The sequence below is a fragment of the Pseudorasbora parva genome, chromosome 24, assembly GCF_024679245.1.
Source record: "Pseudorasbora parva isolate DD20220531a chromosome 24, ASM2467924v1, whole genome shotgun sequence".
Classification (NCBI taxonomy): domain Eukaryota; kingdom Metazoa; phylum Chordata; class Actinopteri; order Cypriniformes; family Gobionidae; genus Pseudorasbora; species Pseudorasbora parva.
The window spans coordinates 7,021,749-7,043,630 of NC_090195.1; the positions used below are offsets into that span (position 1 = coordinate 7,021,749).

Here is a 21,882-nt window from a genome sequence, read left to right on the forward strand (position 1 = left end):
AAAACTATATATTATAGATTCATATAAATTTGAACCTTTGATCTTAAGGTGATTACTCAAATTTGTATATTTTTATAGATTATTTCTTTATAGTGCATCATTTGTAAAGGTGGCAGTTTGGTTATTAATGTGGATGTCACTCTTCAATATCTAAACTGTGACCATATGGCGTCCTAAAACAGAGACAACTGCATTCTGCTGCTGTGTGAACGCAACCGTGCATCATCAATGCAAATTCTTATGTTAGACTGAAGCTATATCTGCATCTTTGACACACATAAGTCTCTTAAAACTAGCACGTTCTAAAAGTAGAAATTTCTAAATTTATGAACAGCCCCAAACTACTTTGCATCTCTCCTGACGATTTGGATTAGGAAGCGGCATATATACTAAATAGAATACTGGAGCTGTTTTTACTGCTCAGTTACTAATAAAATGTATATTGCCAGAAATCTCCCAGTTCATAATAGTTGTTCTCTCTGGGCCTGTTGTCTGCGGTGTGATAACCCTGTCAGTGCAAGTTTATAGATCTCAGAGCCACAGTGCACATCTGACGGATGGATTTGACCTGGTCATCCCACTGGGCTGTGTGGAATCGGGCTGTGACTGTGACGCTGATGAGTGTGGACTTTTTCCCAACAGCTGTTTAAATTTTGCAAAAATTCCTTGTAGACAAAGTGTACACATAGCGAGCCAAAATGGCATTTCCATTGAACGAGTGGTAAAGTAACGCTCCTGTTTGCGCTTTATTGATTCACTTCATTGGTTTATTTAATCCTAACTAAACTCCTGTTATAAGGATGTTCTGGTTACTTAATTGGTTTTATTTCAGCTAAGTGCACAGCTGCATCATAAATATTAGTGATGTGCAGTTCACAGATTCTTTTGAACCGGTTCTTTCGGACTGAACCGTCTGAAATGGTTCGAAGCTCAAGTCAGCATATAGATCTACAAGTTACTTGCTCAAACTTTTTTCATTCAGTGACAGTTTCAAAATCTCAAAATGTACCAATACCCAGTAGGGCTGGGCAAATTTTTTTTCGATTTTTAAAACTGTTTTTTTAAAATCTGGTCGATTCAGAATTGATTCTCAAAGGCCACAAATCGATTTTTTTTCAATATTTATTTCCACTAACATTGAACATAAGATTAACGTAAATCTAATTACTAGTCTTCTCCACTAGATGTCACCCATTTGCCTTGCGTGATCTTACAAAGGAGCAAGAGGCGCACATCATTTATCCATTCAGTGTTTAAATGGCAGCTTCCGGTGCGTTGTCGCCTTTTATAATGCTGAGTGAAATGCTATAGTAATACTAAAAATCTGCGGAACCATTTGATGTGACAACACACACACAGCCGAGCACACAACTGCTAAAAATAATCACATACACGCGAATGCTTGCCTTGCATTAGGATCAAACTTGAGCAGTCACTTAAGCACGTACGTTAGCCATTATAGACGTATTCAAATTATAGTCCATATACAGCACAGGATCAATAATTCAAACCCTAATAGCTTATATTATAAACAGATTTCCTCAAATAATAGTTAGTCCACAGTCAACTTAAGTCAGCACGTTAAGGTATTGTTGTCTGTTACCACGACAACTACTCAACCATAGACTAAAAAAATAATGAAGGTGTTTCTCATGTATGAAACGTAAATGCACACATGAGCGGCAAAATCGCAAGAAAAGCTTGTCGTGTACTGAAAATTGCTATAAAAAAAAATCATCCAATATCCTAGCTTTTTATGTTTTAGAATAAATATATCAAAACATCCATAAAATACTTCTCAGATAATTTTTTTTTAAAATAAAGTTGCATCAAAATTGTATTTAACAATTGTATGGATTTGAAATATAGAGATGCGTTCTGTTTTAATGTACTCGGGTGTAACGTTACCTAAAATAAAAAGTTTAACATACATGATTGTGGCTCTTTATTTCTTTTTAATTACCCATTTATGTTCACTGTTCTTTTTTATAAATACCTAGTATTTGTATTAAATCTATATTCATTTGAGTTGAATCGAGAATCCAAAATCGAATCGAAATCGAGTCGAGATTCGAAATCGAATCGATTTGAGGACTTGTGAATCGAAATCGAATCGACTTGGAACATCTGAACCGATACCCAGCCCTAATACCCAGTAGTATGTGATCTCATGATGCTGTTTTTTTTGTAAAACACATTTAGCGTTCCAGTCTTTCGGGCATGTAGGACCGGTTACATTTGGTGCCGTGACCCGGATGGAAGTGAGGTTAAGGGTGGTGAGGTGGAATGGACGTAGGCCAGTAAGAGCTGTGAGTGTAAACCTCACTCCTCTGGCCTCGAGAGGTGCGCTAGAGACTGAGGTACGGTCCTTATAGGACGTGCACTTTCATCCAGTTGAAAACTCTAGGCTCTCTGCTGAAAACGCCTTCCTGTGAGCGCTTGAGAGCGGTTTGGCAGGGCAGCTTTTTTCAGTTGAGACTGGTAAGGATACGGAATATCCGCGGAAGTGTTACTATATCTATTTTACAGGTAGTCTTTTCTGTATGGATCATATATAAAAATGTTGATACCAAGTATTTGCTCTGGCTCTTGTTTTGAATGTTTTTGTTCAGTTATTTTGCTGTTATCTGTTGTGTACAGTACAAGCAGAATGGTTGGTTGGCGTTATATTTGTCCCGCCCCTCCCCCACTGTGATTGGACCGCTAAATGAAAAGTGACAGTGATAAGCACTAGGGCTAAAACGATTCCTCGAATAACTCAAGTTACTTGAGTTAAAAAAATCATCGAGGCAAAATCATCTGCATCAAAGCTTTGTGTAGTCTATTTAACTAGTCTATTTTTTTAATCCAGTTATACAGGTCAGGTGGGTAAAGTAATAAAAATTAACATTCTCAAAATTGCGTCTGGATGAAAGATAAATCTGTGTTAATTTTAATAATGACGCGGGACTCTCAATTCAAGGTAAAACGCAATGAATGTGTCATTCTTTAACTTTCGGTTTCATCTCATTTCAAGACCAGAGACTGCAACGCGAGAGAGACCGGCATCAACACTGGTCTCACTTTTTTTAAATGAAGACAACTGTGTGTTGAGCTTTAGGATGCGACTCTGAATATTTAAAATGCTTTTCATTTGCGGCAGCTGAAGAGAGACTCGAAATACATAGGCTAATCATGAATGCAGTTTGCATGTGTGTGATGAGCAGCGCTTCTGCTTTCAGAGCTGTGTGCTTTATTGATTTGCGTAATTTCAAATTTCACACTTTTTTTAATTACAGGCTAACAATCCTAACTTAATAAAACAAGATGTTACTATGATGAATAATGAGCTGAAAATGTAAATTCATAAATATATATATAATATATATTGCAATTTGTATTTGCATTATAATGTGGCAATTCAATGCACTAAAGTTGTTTAGTTTTCACATTAATGTATGCAATTTCAGCAATAAAAATGTTAACAAATTTTCTAGGGCTGTCAATCGATGAAAATATTTAATCGCATGATTGTCATGAGTTAACTTGCGATTAATCGTTAATTGTCAATGTATCTTAAATTAAGTTTAAATTAAGTTTGTAATACTCTAATCAACATGGGTATGGACAAATATGCATGCTTTATGCAAATGTACATTTATTATTAGTGAAACCATTCTTATTCAATAATAATCAATAAAACATGAAGACTAGACGTATCGAAGGTCAAAGATGTTTATCTAAGAAATGTTTCATGTCTCTTAAGCCTAAACTTAAAAATGAAGAATAAGTAGTGATTTCTCTCATGTTAAGAATATAAAGGGAGTTTTTACACTGGTAGTTTAATTCAGAGCAGGGCACAGTTCGTATGAAAAATTGGTAATGTGTACCAGTGAGCGCATCAGTACCACACAATACCTGGAGGAGGTCCATATTCCATGAGTAGGAACATAGTGTGGCCCCTTTAAGAGATCCGCGTTCCCTATAGAACTGCCGGTATTTTGCGTGTGCGCGCCGAACTGGGCCACGATTCACGTGGACAGTGTGAAGAACATGGACTCGGGAGCGCGCTTGTTCAGGACAGTAACATGAGCGAGAGTGAGCTTCAGTGCATCGCTGCAGAGAATGTGTTCAGTGAAAAAACGCACTTCTTTCTGGAGTCTAATAAAAGTTAAACAGAAAATATGGTAGCTTATGTAGGCAATGCTGCACTTTTGGTTTAGAATATTAATGTCAACCCGTTTCTTTCCCTATTAATGTTTGCTGCTGCTTCCTTTGCGTCTGACTGCTCTCACTTTTTCCAACTACGGGCTATACCACGGATCAAACAGAAAACGCGCGCTGCGTTAACGCGCGTTAATAAATGTAGGGCCGTTAAAATGAATTTGCGTTAACGCGTTATTTCGTTGTTCATTTTAAGATACCCGTCTTATTTTTTCTTGTATATTAAGTATTGCTCTTTAATAAAGAAAAAGTACTTATCTGATTACTCGATGGAAAAAATTGGTAGAATTTTTGCAGGCGTCTTTTTAATAAAGTATTCTCGTAAGTTTATAATATGCCATTGAAAATACAGACGGGTGAGGGGTTCGAATGCCGGTCGCCATGTTTGCCCTCCATCTTGAAAGTACATTAGCCAAAGAGGGACATACCCATAAATTCAAGCTTCGCCTTTCACGTTTTAACACTCGATGGCACTCATGGACGAGGACGAACTGGAAGCCATGTTAATCTTGGACTAAATCGGCCACCGTAGGAGTCAAAACGAAATCAGAATTGAGAGAACAGAAACTAATATTCACTGGATTGTCATATACCTTTACACCGCTAGATGGGGGAAAATATCACAGTGTAGCTTTAAAATGTTTCAAATGGGTAGAGATCGAGTAGCTAACGTTACACTCGTTCTGTGGTGTTGCGCTCAATGATTCTCCAAAAGGTGCATAATAGTTAGGCTATTATGCTTATTCACACACTTTACAATAAGGCTCCATTATTTAAAGCTACACTGTGTGATATTTTCCCCTATCTAGCGGTGTAACGCCGCATTCACACGGGGCGTAGGCAGGGCAGGACTTAGGGTGGTGGGGGCCCCTGGGCTTGAGTCACTTCCGGGCCCTACCTTCTATACATTACTTTAGATAGAACAAAATGATACACAAGCTATGTATTAGAGCAACACAATTCTGGATAAACTGAGAATAAAATTAGAGATCACGATTCTGAATAAACAACTAAACAAAATAACATAATGTATGTTAATTGCTGAAGTCTATAAAAAAAAATTGAATCTGAATTATTAAAAAAACCAAAAAAAAACTCGGGTTTGAATGAATGATTCAATTCCTCAATCAAATACAACTGTTTCATAGATTAATCACCATCTTTGAACAAATCTCCTGAATGAACGATTCAATGACAAATGTTTTTTAAAAGTAATTTGTCGCCATCTGGTGGCTTAACAATATAATCGATCCAATCGCTATTTGAAGTGGAAAGCTAATTTCAAATGCTGACTGGTAAAGTATATAGTGTTACATGTAAAAAAAAAAAAAAAAAAAAAACTGATAATTTATTTATATGACCACCGATTGAAGCTTTTCGTATTATTTTGAAGGCAAGATCACTAAAGAAAAATTTGATAATAAGTGTATGTTGATTTAGCCTACCTAGTTTCGCACTGCCCGTTTCAGGCAGGGCTCGAACTCGGGTCTTTTCGCACAGGAGACACACTGCAAGCGTGCCGTGACCGTCTCGGCTGCGTGGCGTGTCCGTTTGTATTTCGGCTCCCACCGGTTAGAGCTTGCATGTCCGAGCCGCGCGGAAAACGCATGCATGCTTCGAATAGAAGAGACGCCTATTTTCCACGCGACATGCGAGCGTGTTGGAAGCGTTTCCAGGCAAAATAGAATAGGAAAAGATGTTTATATGCCATTTTGACACGAATACATATTAAAAAATGACATTTTCATGTGTGAAAGTCTGTAGGTTAACATAAATGCAGATATAGGCCTAATTATAATAATAAAAAACAACATAATTATCGATTTTGAAATATTAAACCTGTCAATACAGAATAATATGTTCTGTAGCCTATTTTGCCGTCAATACCATAGATATGTATGGTCAATAGGCGACTGCCGACGTTGTCTTTGCTGTATCAAAGGCAATATATTTATATTTAACATGAAGTATAGGGCTTCCCTCGGCAGCCGCGCCGCGGCTGACACGCAACAGAAACGCCATGCTCACACCACGCTAGACGAGGAAAGCATCTCTTGAAATGACAGGAGTTTACCTGCACAGTTCTCGTTAGCTTGGCTCATAGACCGTAAAAAAAACCTCGCCTCCGTTACACTGGCAAATATGTTTCAGACCCAGCTGCTATTAAAACAATCTGCCAGATTCGGCAGATGCGGGCGCGGGTAGATATTATCGCTGGCGGGCCACTTTTGGCTGCTAGTTTTCCACAAACTTTAAAATAAAAATGAAATGACTGACATATTGAAAAAACCAAACGTAAAATGACGGGGCCCCCTATTGGGCGGGGCCCATGGGCTTGAGCCCAGTCAAGCCCAATGGTAAGTCCGGCCTTGGGCGTAGGCGTTAACGTTTGACGAAGGGCGTGGCTGAAGCTTGGTGCTGACGCGATCGTCATAGTGACAACAGCCAATCATATTAACTTACTTGCCGCTTGGACCACAACATAACACAACACAAAAAAAGCGCCTTTTTATGACATCTAGTCTGTGAGATGAAATGGATGCCGATTTGTTTGTTTGTGCGAATGCGATTGCCCGTGCACTGTACGGGTGCTCGAAGCTGTTGAGTACATTCAATCCTGAAAAAGCGCCGACAGCGGGGAGAATATCACGTTCTGGTCCGGGAGCTGCGTCTGGATGGTTCACAGTTTGATCAGTTATGAACGCAATTGGCTAGCGTCTGCTATAGGATATTTGTATACAGCGATCTGATTGGATGATGCCTGCACTGGCGCTTGTAAAGTTGAGAAATCTTCAACTTCTGCCGCTTGCAACGCGAGTGAAGCGCCGCGACGGAACCCACAATTCAGTTCGGCAACGGATGATGTCACCCATTCAAAGTAAATGGGAAGCGTTAACGCCTACGCCCCGTGTAAATGCAGTGTGAAGGTATATGACAATCCAGTGAATTAGTTTCTGTTCCTCTCAATTCTGATTTCGTTTTGACTCCTACGGTGGCCGATTTAGTCCAAGATTAACATGGCTTCCAGTTCGTCCTCGTCCATGAGTGCCATCGAGTGTTAAAACGCGAAAGGCGAAGCTTGAATTTATGGGTATGTCCCTCTTTCGCTAATGTACTTTCAAGATGGAGGGCAAACATGGCGACCGGCATTCGAACCCCTCACCCGTCTGTATTTTCAATGGCATATTATAAACTTACGAGAATACTTTATTACTTATAAGAAGTAAATATACATTAATGAGCACATATATTTTTGAAAGAACTTAGTGTTTTTAGCTAAGAATAAACTAAAAAAGTTACACAGTGTAGCTTTGTCTGAAATCTGCAAAGAGCTACGAAATAGTCCATTTAGCGCATGTTTCAGGAAACTACTGTTGTTTTCTCAGCACAGTCTGTTTCTTTTACTGACTTAGAAATCACTTTAGATGAATCAGTGAGGCTGTTGTCCAAATAAGTTTGACCCATTCATAATTTAGAACATAATTTAAGCGTCAAAATGTGCGGACAGCGCATTTCAGTAACCTCTTGAACCTCATGCTGTTAAACTGATAAAATATCCACGTAAACAACAAATTGTTTGTCACTATAGCAACAGTAGGTTAATATACCCCTGGGGCCTCACACATCATGTTCACAAAGGGGCATAGTTAGCTATTGCCATAAATATACCCGTGTGACTTATGACTGGTTTTGTGGTCCAGGGTCACATATATGATATTTTTAGAGATAAATAATGTTTTGAAAAAATCCCGCCCCCCCATGTTTCACTTCATGTTAAGGCTGTTTTTTGTTGCTACAAATCTGATAACGATCCCAACCTCAAAGTTTTCAAATCCTAGCTGGACGATGAATACTGGGGTTTCGTTCTAGAATCTCTTGCTGATCTGTGCTTCAAAGCATGCTAACAGGATTTCGTTAGGATGAGTACTTTGCTGTAACCGATTTAGTGCAAAGGAAAATGCCGCAGCCAGATTATCATCAAAAGTCATGATCGTTTCATACGGCTGGATTATCAGAGCGGATCCGCGCGGGAGATTTTTATGTTTGCTTTAGCTGCTCACATCTCGCCGCATGCGTCTGATCATCGGCTATAAGCCCGCTAACACCCCAAACCCTTAGGCTCCTGCCGTGCTTCATTATTTACTCGTTTAAAGTTTGCGCTTGATGTCTTGGCTTTTCATCGCATATTGTCTGCAGCAGAATTAGGTGTTGTGGATGTGACGAGGCTGTTCTGCGTACAGACTAGAGGTTCCTGCAGTGCTGAGGTTTAGAGCTGGAAGACTTATATATAGATGCAACTTCATCTTCAAGAAATAAAGAAGTCCTTGTCTGAGAGGTCTGCGCAGATGAGTGTTGCACATTTAATTAGGTCAGTAAAGGAATTTTAAATGAATGCGTAAGCAAACCACAGTCATCTCTGCGGAAAATATCTATTCTTTCATGGACGCTACATTTTCTGTTAAAGAAATAGTTCATCCAAAAATGAAACTCATTTTTTCATCACTCATCTGATTTACTCATTTTCCCGATGTTTCAAAACCATGCGACTTGCTTCCATCCATAGAAGACAAAACAAGATGTTCGCAGCATGCTGCCTTTTTAATAAGGGGTTGTCAACTTCTAAATAGCACCTTAGTAGACGAGATTGGATACTGTATTTTGCTTGAGATAACAGTGAGGACGATGCACATACACCACATATTGAGACATAGTATCAAATGCATCTAAATAATGATCAGTATACCTCCTGCTTAATATCAGGATTTAAATAGATGTCCCATGGAGAGGTGTGTGTGTGTGTGTTTTACTTTTGCTTTTGCTGTGACTTTCAGATGTGACAGTGTGCTAAGTGGAAGAAAATGAAGGTTTGGCTGTAAGTGGCAGTCTGCTTGCTCTTCTGTTTAGCATGCAGTAAAACAGATGGCAACTCAGGATAAATCAGCACCCAGCTGGGGTGTGTGTGGATGGATGGATGGCTGGATAGATAGATGGATGGATAGATATTGTGTTTTTGTGCTAAAATCTCTTGCTGATCTGTGGTTAAAGATTTAGTTAGGATGGGTACTTTGCTGGAACTGATTTAGTGCAAAGGAAAATTCCTCTGCCAGAAGTGGTATAATGCACAGTCTGCTAGTATCACCAGAAAATAAACCCTTTATGCAATAATTTTCAATAATGACTGGCTGACTTAATTTTTTTTTTGTCAGTTGTGTATTTCAATCCCTGCATTCTAGGGTAGAACAGAATAAAAGTGCACAAGCATCACTTTAAATAAAGTAGTTTGATTCCAGTCATGTCACACTTATTTCAGTTTGACCAGTCTCCCCTTCTCTCTCCAAGTATTTTGATCTCAGAACTGATTGCATCTTTATATAGTGGAACTTCTCAAATCATTTTACAATAACTATGAATTGAATATTACAGTGAACTGCACAACCCTCTGATATGCAGAACACATGACAGGCAGAAAAGAAATATGACAATGTTGTTGTGGGTGTAGAAGTGGGTTTTTTACTGAACACACACTAGGACAAAAATTGCGTTAGTATTAGCCATATTGCCTAATTTGCATTTAGCATTGTGTTTCTGATGTCCACAACCACACCAGATCAAAAGTGCTACAATTACTCTTTTTTTAAAGGTTCCTCATTTTGTTTTGGAGGTACAATAGGTTTAATGCTTTCCAAGGTAAAAAATAAAAACACTTGAATTTTCTCATAATATATATTGCCACATCCCCTCTTTTATCAGTGTCTAAAACAATAATTCAGTCTCTAAATCCCTCCTTTCCAAGAGCCTACTCTGCTCTGATTGGTCAGACGGTCTTTGTTAGGGCTGCGCAATATATCGTAATTATCGAAATATCGCTAATGTATGTATTGCAATATGTATATCGCAACAGCACGCAATATCTGAATGATTTTAATAGGCTACTTCAACAAAGAGTCGATTTTTTATTTTTTTATTTTTTTTTTTCGAAGCTGCGACGCGTATAGCAGAGAATAGACTGGGCACACGACTGTTACTTAAGTGGCTTGCTTGATGTTAAAAAGAGGTACTAAACGCAGTAACTTGCGAACAACAACTCCCTGCAGTCTCGCTCTGTCTGACACACACACAACGAAACGTGCGCGTAAGACGCCGCTCTGACATCATGTGACCCCTTCAGTTTAGTTTCGTGTCTGCATTACATTTGCATAAAATGTTTTGTTTGGTTACATTGATTTTAAAATGATATTGTCAGATTTGTGATAAGAATTTGTGCTAAAACACTGCTGGTCAAGTTCAGAAGTTTTAGCGACGCTTTCTTTTCCCAGAAAGAATGTGAAACACATAAATCGTATCATTCTCAGTTAATTTTTTTTTTTTTTTAATTTAAATAGATTTTACACACTAATAGAAATATACTTATCGCAAATCAAATATTACATTATGTAACACACACATTATGTGGGTTGAAAATGGACAAATCCAGAAATTGGGTTGTTTGAACCCTGTGAATGGACCCATTCAAACAACCCAATTTCTGGGTTTGTCTATTTTCAACCCAACTTGGGTTGTGTATAACCCAGCATGTTTTAGAGTGAAGGTGTCGCATATCGCATTTTCCTTCAATATCGCACAGCCCTAGTCTTTGTCTACTACTTACTGCATGTGTCAGAATTGAAATGGTCATTAGTATATTACAATTTCAGCTCTGGATCTTCCTCGGCGCTTGATACACAGTGCTACGAACAGTAGTGATGGCGTCAGTTTTACCATATTAATTCAGAGCTCTCATTCTTTTTCAATTCCGTCTGCATACTCCACATCGCGGAAATCATAGGGCCCTACATTTGCTATAGGCAGACGTAGATGCATCAGTAAGACTAGAATTACTGACGACTCGTTTCTGGCAGTTCAGAATCAATTCTTTCTTTTGGGAGACAATAACTCTGTTTACCTTTGATCTTTGAAACTTCGCAGACCTTTTACATTTACAAACAGCTATGTTAAACTACAAGGTAATGTCAGAAAAAGCATAATGGGGCACTTTAATAAGCCAAAGATTCAGAGGAGATCTTGACCTCATCATTTCCTCACAGTGAACTTATTTTTTGCGTAGTCTGCCACCGCAATTGCAGCATTTTTGTCATTTTAATGATTGTGCACAGCAGTGTTTGTGGTGTGTTTGTAAGGTCAAACTGATACGAGATCAGACAAGGTGGTGAAAGATGCAAGTTGTTCTTCATAGAAAGGGAAAAAAGAACATGATATTCAGAGAGAACCGAAACAAGAAATCAGAAGCAGCTTTTCGTCTTGAGTTAATGTCAGGTTAAAACGATTACTCTAAGGTTTGCCTCATCACATTTGGATGTTTCACTAACATTTGACAACCCCATGCTTTTTGTATTTATTTTAAACAGTATATATTCGATAATTTGGAACCAAACCTTCGGTAAAATGGCTGAAAAAGTAAGCTTGTGCCTTTCTTTAAAGTAAATCATTCAATCGTTTAATCCAATGCAGTGACATTGTCATTAATTTTTAAGAGAGTCTGAAGTGTCCAAGTACTTTTTGAGACCACTCTAAAGACTGCTTAAGTTAAATAAAAAATGTTTGTGAATAAGAACTTGGTTTCTCCGTTGAAAATGGGCTTGTTTCAGATGCTGCGGATGTCTCTTTGTGAGTACCCGTCTCAATGGAAAGCTTTCATGATGCTATGATCCAAACAGTGAAAAAGAGCCGCTCCCCCCTCAGCCTGCCCAGGGTTCAGGACCACGGAGAGCTCCACTCGGCTCAGCCTGTCTCCAGGCAACCATTAGAAGTCCAGCGAGCAGATGCAGATGAATTAAAATTTTCCCTGTGGAAAATGTTCTCCTATGACCCTTTTGTGACTACCATCAATCAGCGTAAAAATGGAAAAATAGACATACTTTATTGGATAGATAGCCTTGCTCGGGTAACGCGCACATATCTGAAGCAAGCAAACAAATTCTTAATTAAATGGAAATCGGAACCTGATTTCTCCCAAAAACATGATGCTATTAATGCTGTTTGGAATAGTGAAGTCACGCCATGAGCCGATGTGCTTGAGCATTTACCCCAGATCAGCATATATAACAGAATTTCTGCAAGCTGCTTTCTGAAAAAACGCTTCATATTTATCCTCTCGTTTTGATCCTATAACACCAGTCGCAACAGGCTTTGTAAACATGGAAGGAAATATATCCTTTTATATTCTGTGAAATTAATGCATTTTGCTGCTATCATTTTAAATTTGTGGTTTACTAATGTAACTGGCATCTCATTCATTTATGCATTAATCAGTATACAAGTTTTCCATTTTTAACATTACTCGTGTACTTTAAAAAAATTTTTTTTATTGTTGTTAGAAATTTATTTGTAACAGTTCGTATGAAGAAAGAAGGAGGTGGTAACCGGCAAATGTTCAAACACTTTAATCAAAACTAAACACAAAATGAAAGTAAAATGGTAGCCTCCTCGTGGACGAGAACGACTGCCACGCACACACATAATAAATCATAAACATAACACAATGTAAAAGTCCAGGTGTGGTCGTCTCTTGTCCTTCACTGTCGTCACTCCTCCTTTTATGCATCCGAGCTCCTCCGTGAGATACGATACCGGTGCGGCTGGAGCTCATTATCAGTCACTCCACCGGCCTCGTGCCGTTCTCTCACGGTCCCTCGGCCCTGACTGGTTGCTACAGTATTTATTTAAAAAAAAAATGGTAACACTTTACAATAAGGTTTCATTCATTAACATTAGTTAACAACTCAGATGTGCATTATTTTTGAATAATTCATCAGAGTCTCAATTATTTTGCTTATTACCACACCTCGAAACATAGTTCAGATTATGTAAGTCATTTGTCAGGTTTTTGTCCTAAAAAAACTATGGTGTGTATAGGATAAATTCCTTGTGCATCTAATCCCAAGCCATTGATAGCCCGCCGTTTTTATCCCTGTTTTTGACTCGCCAACATGTCTCACAAAATCGTAGACAAATGCCTGAAATCATAGGTAAATCGGTGCTTGTTCACGCAAGTGACAATCACACAGTGATCAAAGACACAATGAGATATGTCATGATACTCCGCTCTACAGTCATTTGAAAGTGATTGCAGGACCAGTTTTGGGTCCAGATTGACCTGTTGTCATTATTAATGCTCTATTTTTTTTGTAGCAAGTGCTTGAAGATTTAGGTATAGGTCGGTTTCCGTGTTCTATTGTAGTTTGTTTTCTTGGCTCTTTCTTTATCAGTTTTACTTGTTCTTCAGTAAGCTTGAGGTTTTTTTAGGCTAGTATACGTTTGAATATTAAAAATGGTGATATGAATTATTACATTTGAATGGTATCAAAAAGGTAAAAATTATATATCTTATTAAAGCAAAAATGTGCTTGTTTTTCATAATATAGTAGGTATTTATTTATTTGATCAAAAATGTTTAAGGAGCAGGAACTCTGCCTGCATAATCTTCACAGCTGAAAGTACTAACCGCTATCAGTGTGAGCTTCCAGAGCTACAGTACAAGATGGGAATGTAACCATGTGGCATTTATCTTAAAGCATTTTCTACAGCAGCGTGTTCCCTCTGAATCCCCTTGTATCGCTGCTGCGGTGTGTATTTTATGATGAAGCCTGCGTAGTGGAGGGTCAGATGGTGGAGATAATTCTCACCATGTTCTGTATTTAAGATGCTATCGTTCAAGGATGATGGTTTAAAAGAAGAAAAAAAGCTTTACATATAGATGCATCAAGGTCAAGTGCTTTTGTCATTCCTTCTTTCCTATTTATGCCTTCTGGTATAGGTTTTTATCTTCACCTCCTATAAAGATGTGCTCTATGGATTATGCACAAAAATGACCGATTGAAATATGTTGGTCACATTTTAGCCTGCAGATTTGAGCATGCACAACACAAACAGTGACCCAAAATTGTATTTGGACACACTTAAAAATGTTTGAAAGCCTTTGCATTAGTTAACAAAATAGCAAACCATGTTGCATTTGTTTTAGAAAGAAGAAAGCCAAAGCATACTTTTCAAGCTGAATATTTTGAATTCACCATGAAGCAATATGGTGTAAATGAACCATTGCAGTTATCAGCTATTTGCATGAAATGGCTGTTCCCAAAATATGTCCCAAAAGATAGTCCTGTTTACCTGCTATATGTGAGTTGTATTTCTAATGGACTGCATATCTCATTCTGTTTTTCAAGAGGTTTATATTTCACAAAGGTTTTTATATATTATGTGCAAACATTTTGTGGGATTGTAAAACAAGAAAAATAAATATAAAATACAGCAAAAAAATAGTTTTTTTTTTAAATGGATGGATGGATGGATGGATGGGTGGGTGGATGGATAGATAGATAGATAGATAGATAGATAGATAGATAGATAGATAGATAGATAGATAGATAGATAGATAGATAGATAGATAGATAGATAGATAGATAGATAGATAGATAGATAGATAGATAGATAGATAGATAGATAGATAGATAGATAGATAGATAGATAGATAGATAACATAAAACAGTTTGCTGTATTTTATATTTATTTTTCTTGTTTTACAATCCCAGGGCACCATTTATTCACTGACCATCAAACCGGCACCACATTGTTCTACCCACCTACCCGATCATTAAAGGCTGATTCAGAAAAAAAAAAAAAAAAAAAATATATATATATATATATATATATATATATATATATATATATATATATATATATATATATATATATAATATATATATATATAATATATATATATATATATATATATATATAATATATATATAATTTTTTTTATTTTTTTTACTTTTAAACCTAGTCATGGTTAGAAAAACAAAACGACAATATTACGGCCAAGAACGATACCAGTTACTATATTAGTGTCCACAGACTCCACATTAATACTCAATGTTTAGTTTGTTTTAAGCATGCGCTGCAGTTACAGTATGTCTCTGACAGCCAATCAGAATCCATCCTGCTTAAGCAATGTTTTTATCGTTCATCAGCTGGGGGGAAAATCTTTCTGAAAGTGATTCCAATGATATTGTTTCAGTGTCTTTATCATTATAGCTGTGGTGTGAACTCTGCTATTCCTCCACATTTAGAACAATTTTTAAATCCGTACCTTTATCATTAGTTATAATCCTTTGTGTGAATCACCGTTCATTTAGTTTTCTTTTTATTTTATTTTTTTATTAGAATGAAATGTTTTTAAATTAGCTTTTATTTTTGTTTAGTTTCCATGTAAAAAAATGTTTTAATGTATTTAAGGGCCAGTTCACCCAAAAATGAAAATTCTGTCATGAATTACTTACCCTAATGTCGTTCGACACCCGTAAGACCTCCGTTCATCTTCAAAACACAAATGAAGATATTTTTGTTGAAATCTGACGTCTCAGAAAGGCCTTCATTGACACCAATGTCATTTCCTCTCTCAAGACCCATAAAGGCACTAAAGACGTCGTTACAAAGCCCATCTCACTACAGCGGCTCTACAATCATTTTTTAAAAACTTAACGACTTGTATAGTAATGGGCTGATTTCAAAACAAAGCTTCGAACGGATATGAATCAGCGTATCGAAATGATATTGGTGTCAAGGAAGGCCTTTCTGAGCCGGCGGATTTCAATGAAAATATCTTCATTTGTGTTCTGAAGATGAACGGAGGTCTTACGGGTGTCGAACGACATTAGGGAAAGTAATTCATGACAGAATTTTCATTTTTGGGTGAACTAACCCTTTAAGTTCATAATAACTGCACTAAAACCTAACCATGTTGTTACCTTATATTACCCAGTAATTTTTAGTTGAGTACATGTTAGTGCACATACTGTGAAATAAAGTGCAACCATGTTTTTAATAATTTTGGCTTTGTATGCAAAGGGAACTTGTATGTTTGATTCTGTATTCTTCTGTGTTTCTGCAGATATTAATATGGCCGGAGAGCCTAAACCCTACAGGCCTAAAGCAGGATCCAAACGTCCCCTAACTGCTGTCTACAGGTGGGTGTCTCCTATTAAAGTAGGGCAGCATGGGTACTTGTATATGGATGTATTATACAAATGGTTTACTCATTCTGACTTTGTGAATTTGACTTCAGATAACATACTGCAGTGTAAATGAAATTCATTCTCCCTTGTTAGGAGAGCTGAGGTAGACCGGATTAAAGTCTGCTTGGGGCTGAATGAAGCCGTCAGCACATTTGTCATATTATCGGGTTTAGATAACAGAACAGCCCGCGGTCTGCGATTTATCAGCACATTTGTTCAATTGCTGAAGTTGCAGTTGTGTCTCACAGGTTCGGTTAGCTTGTTGAAATCTTAAATGAAGCGAAAAGCTCCAGACACATCAGTGAAAATTAACCAAGCAGGAAATGAGTGAAAAAATCAATGTTTGAAAAGGTATTAGGCATTTACTCCTTTATTGGCAAACTTTTATAGGGATTTAGAACATTTTATTGCAAACAATAAATACCAACTAATGCCAAATAAATAGTGACTGGGTCATGAAACAATTACTGGATTAGCGCTATTTTTGTCCATAAATGTAATAGAAATGTTTTTCCCCTTTTATTTGCTCATAGCAAAGAATAATAGAATCATAGTAATGAAACAATTATTACATGGGTTTTTGGCAATTTAGTGACTTATGAGCCAGAACGGGTGTCCTTTAAAGGACTGGAGCTTTTTTTTGGTTCCCTTTTGTTATGTGACTTTATTTTACTTTAGCTGATTCCGGGTTTTTAATTCTTTATTTCCTGCTCTCATTGTGTTTTGAAATTCATTAAGTCTTGATTTGCATTTCAAATCGGCTAATGCAACCCATCCATTATGTAATCAGGGGTATAGGCTTAATTAGGAGACTAGAACAGGAGCAAACCAACAATGAATAGCTTTGAATGTTAATTAGTTTGGAATGAAATGGTCAAAAGAGCGGAGAGATGCCAATAATGGAATATAATGCGCCTGTGTTTTGGAAACGGTCGCAAAATCATCCTCACTCCAGTTTCTATAGTTGACAGGATATTCACAATATGCATGACATGTATTTAAATGCACAACTGCATTAATTTTGACCTTATTTGCGTTTTTAATAGTTGTCCTGATGTTACATGCACAATCATTAGCTATGTTTTTATCCACCTAATTGTTATGTGCATTGTGGGATATTGCATTAAAAAGAAATGTTGAATCGACCTAAGATGCACATAAATTCTAAGAATTTCAGGCGGATAAGAAGACATGCTTATAAACTATGCTGAAACAAATAAGCAATCTCAACAGTGGATTTGATTGGATAACTGGACTAACCAGCAGACCAATCGCATCATACAGCATCTCAAATGTCTGAGCCAATGTCTGTCATCCGAATGATTTGGTTTAATTTCCTCCAGAAGTGTTTCGCACGATTGCATTCACAAAGGCATCTGAAGATAACATCAGAGCGTTTATTGAGTCACTTATGATGCAGGATAAAAGAGCCACTGTGGGCCCTGTTTGCCACAACTTCCATTTTTATTACAGATATTTCTGCCAATTTCTCAGGAAGTGATAATTTTGTTCTCTTGAACTTGTGGGATAGAAACGCTGCTTTATTAGCAAATATTTTAAATTCTGTTTTAAGTTCAATTCAGTGGACGTTATGGGGGTTGGTTAGGCCTAAAATGGTTCATATTTATTCATTGTGTGTACAATATTCATAGATGTTATTCATGCTGTAACCATGAGGGAGAGGTCATTGAAAGTCAAACTCTGCATGGTGTCAGTGTCCCATGATGATGAAGTGTACAGTTGTATTGCATGCCTGAAATTGATGCCTCAATTTTTAATGGGGTGTAAAACGCCTAAGAAAAAAAAAAAAGAAGAAGAAGAAAAAAAAAAAATATATATATATATATATATATACACATATACAGTCTTGTTCAAAATAATAGCAGTACAATGTGACTAACCAGAATAATCAAGGTTTTTCGTATATTTTTATTGCTACGTGGCAAACAAGTTACCAGTAGGTTCAGTAGATTCTCAGAAAACAAATGAGACCCAGCATTCATGATATGCACGCTCTTAAGGCTGTGCAATTGGGCAATAAGTTGAATTAGTTGAAAGGGGTGTGTTCAAAAAAATAGCAGTGTGGCATTCAATCACTGAGGTCATCAATTTTGTGAAGAAACAGGTGTGAATCAGGTGGCCCCTATTTAAGGATGAAGCCAACACTTGTTGAACATGCATTTGAAAGCTGAGGAAAATGGGTCGTTCAAGACATTGTTCAGAAGAACAGCGTACTTTGATTAAAAAGTTGATTAGAGAGGGGAAAACATATAAAGAGGTGCAAAAAATGATAGGCTGTTCAGCTAAAATGATCTCCAATGCCTTAAAATGGAGAGCAAAACCAGAGAGACGTGGAAGAAAACGGAAGACAACCATCAAAATGGATAGAAGAATAACCAGAATGGCAAAGGCTCAGCCAATGATCACCTCCAGGATGATCAAAGACAGTCTGGAGTTACCTGTAAGTACTGTGACAGTTAGAAGACGTCTGTGTGAAGCTAATCTATTTTCAAGAATCCCCCGCAAAGTCCCTCTGTTAAAAAAAAGGCATGTGCAGAAGAGGTTACAATTTGCCAAAGAACACATCAACTGGCCTAAAGAGAAATGGAGGAACATTTTGTGGACTGATGAGAGTAAAATTGTTCTTTTTGGGTCCAAGGGCCACAGGCAGTTTGTGAGACGACCCCCAAACTCTGAATTCAAGCCACAGTACACAGTGAAGACAGTGAAGCATGGAGGTGCAAGCATCATGATATGGGCATGTTTCTCCTACTATGGTGTTGGGCCTATTTATCGCATACCAGGGATCATGGATCAGTTTGCATATGTTAAAATACTTGAAGAGGTCATGTTGCCCTATGCTGAAGAGGACATGCCCTTGAAACGGTTGTTTCAACAAGACAATGACCCAAAACACACTAGTAAACGGGCAAAGTCTTGGTTCCAAACCAACAAAATTAATGTTATGGAGTGGCCAGCCCAATCTCCAGACCTTAATCCAATTGAGAACTTGTGGGGTGATATCAAAAATGCTGTTTCTGAAGCAAAACCAAGAAATGTGAATGAATTGTGGAATGTTGTTAAAGAATCATGGAGTGGAATAACAGCTGAGAGGTGCCACAAGTTGGTTGACTCCATGACACACAGATGTCAAGCAGTTTTAAAAAACTGTGGTCATACAACTAAATATTAGTTTAGTGATTCACAGGATTGCTAAATCCCAGAAAAAAAAATGTTTGTACAAAATAGTTTTGAGTTTGTACAGTCAAAGGTAGACACTGCTATTTTTTCAACTAATTGCCCAATTGCACAGCCTTAAGAGCGTGCATATCATGAATGCTGGGTCTTGTTTGTTTTCTGACAATCTACTGAACCTACTGGTAACTTGTTTGCCACGTAGCAATAAAAAATATACTAAAAACCTTGATTATTCTGGTTAGTCACATTGTACTGCTATTATTTTGAACAAGACTGTATATATATATATATATATATATATATATATATATATATATATATAAATACTACATTTAGGATGGTGTTTCGAAATGCGTCTACAAAATTTCAGACAAAAATTTGCAGCTGCAAAAAAATAAAAGAGAGGAAAAAAATTATTTGATAGTTACTCAACTACCCTTTGAAGATATTCATATTTTTATATGTATTCATTTGGCATACACTTTTATCCAAAATAATGTACACTGCATTGAAGGCATACATTTTTTCAGTGTAAGTAGGGCTGGGCGATGTGGCCCAAAAAAATTATCATGATTTTCATATCGGTCGATATCGATAAATGTCAAATCTTTATTTCTTTAAAGTTTAAAGGCATGTGTTTGCTCCTGAGTGAAAGATGTAGAGAACAGACAGTTAACTATCCTTTATTGTCGAAATATGACAAACACTTCCCAAACAGGTGAACAATTTTTTAAAACTGAGGTATATTTATTTATTAAAATCTTAACTGTGGCCAGCATATTTTTACTCTACACTATATATCAATAATATCATTATATATACTTAATTGTTTACGTTGTAAAACACTAAAAACGCAAACAGGCAAAAAGTTTTTATGAAAGAACTTTGAAGAATCACGATAATTTAATAATTAAATTCAGCGTGGTGAACCTATGATAAGCAGTCCACGCATGTCGCTGTTTTATGTCGGATGGGATCGCCAAAATATCTTCAAACCACTGAAGTTGAGCGAACTAACTTGTCAACGATATCTGTGTCCTCCGAGCCGGTCGTGAGCTCTGAGTTTTCTTTACTCTCTCTCATTTTTCTCACTCCACTTCACTCTGATCCTCAAGCCTAAACAACACCACGTGCTGCACCCGGTCTGCAATGCACATGCGCAGAATTACGCATAGCGCATAAGCATTATATCGAGAATTTATTGAACTGTTGTTATCTTTTATCGAGGAAAATTATATTGTGATAATTATCGTTTTAACGCCCAGCCCTAAGTGCAAGACGTTTATTTAGCTGGGAATTGAACGCATGATTGAGGTGTTGCTAGCACCATGCTCTACTGTTTGAGCTTCAGGAAAGTATATGAATAAATAATACAATTACATTTTATATATATTTAGTTCAATAAAAGGTCAATTTGACCCTCATTAACATTAAAGTCATACGAATTAAAATTGTAATAGAAGGGTTGAAAGGTTTTCTGCTTCCATTTAAGCAAAAGATGCCTTTTAAAAATGCAGAACTTTGTTATTAAAGCAAACACAGAGAGAGTACCAATACATTCTTAAGTTAATATTTATTTTGTTCAACTTTTCACTCCAATTATCATGCTGAAAGTTAAAGTTTTTATTCATTTTCTATTTCTATCCACTGTACATGAAATAAAAATGACTGAAGAGCATCCCTGTTGCTTGCCTTGTCAGTTGGCATTATAAGTCTTCAGAAGAGATGTTTGGAGCTGATGTTACAGTAAAGGGTTCACACACAGTTTACTGGATGAAATCCAGACAGGGGTCTCACACACACATTTGTTTTTGTGAAATGTGGGGACATCCCATAGGCATAATGGTTTTTATACTGTACAAACCGTATTTTCTATCCCCCTACACTGCCCCTGCCCCTAAACCTACCCATCCCAGGAAACATTCTGCATTTTTACATCTTCAACAAAAAAACTCATCCTGTATGATTTATAAGCCTTTTAAAAAGTGGGGACATGGCCAATGTCCTCATATTTCACCCTCTCCTTATAATACCTATGTCATTATACACATTTGGGTCCTGATATTTAAAATAAATAAAAAAGCGCACACACACACACACACACACACACACACACACACACACACACAGTCTCGACTCACTAAAACAAGCCAAATACCCCTGTCTGATTTGAACTATTAGGTTTCCACTTTGATTTGATGCTGTTATTGACAAGATTTTTCTGTTGACTGAAGATATTGATCTGTCTGTCAGCAAGATGTTTAAATAACGTGTGGATTATTATCAGATTATTTGACTTGCACGAGTTTGATTCGTTTCCACACATTTAAATCTTAGGTGTAAATTGATTAGCGGTCAGTTTGTCAGATCTGTCAGTGTCAGTTGGGCTGCTAAATCAAGAGGCTAATTC

The 21,882-nt window shown here is 37.1% G+C and overlaps 1 protein-coding gene across 5 annotated transcripts in view; it reads left to right on the top strand.

Annotated features, from left to right (window-relative positions):
- The window catches only part of LOC137063407 (RNA-binding Raly-like protein), a 266,010-nt gene that overhangs the window by 148,789 nt on the left and 95,339 nt on the right, over positions 1–21,882 (top strand). For all 5 annotated transcript variants that reach the window (XM_067434500.1, XM_067434499.1, XM_067434498.1 and 2 more), the window contains one exon: positions 16,151–16,226. In XM_067434500.1, coding sequence (XP_067290601.1) covers positions 16,151–16,226 — 76 coding nt within the window. The remainder of the gene's footprint in view (positions 1–16,150; positions 16,227–21,882) is intronic.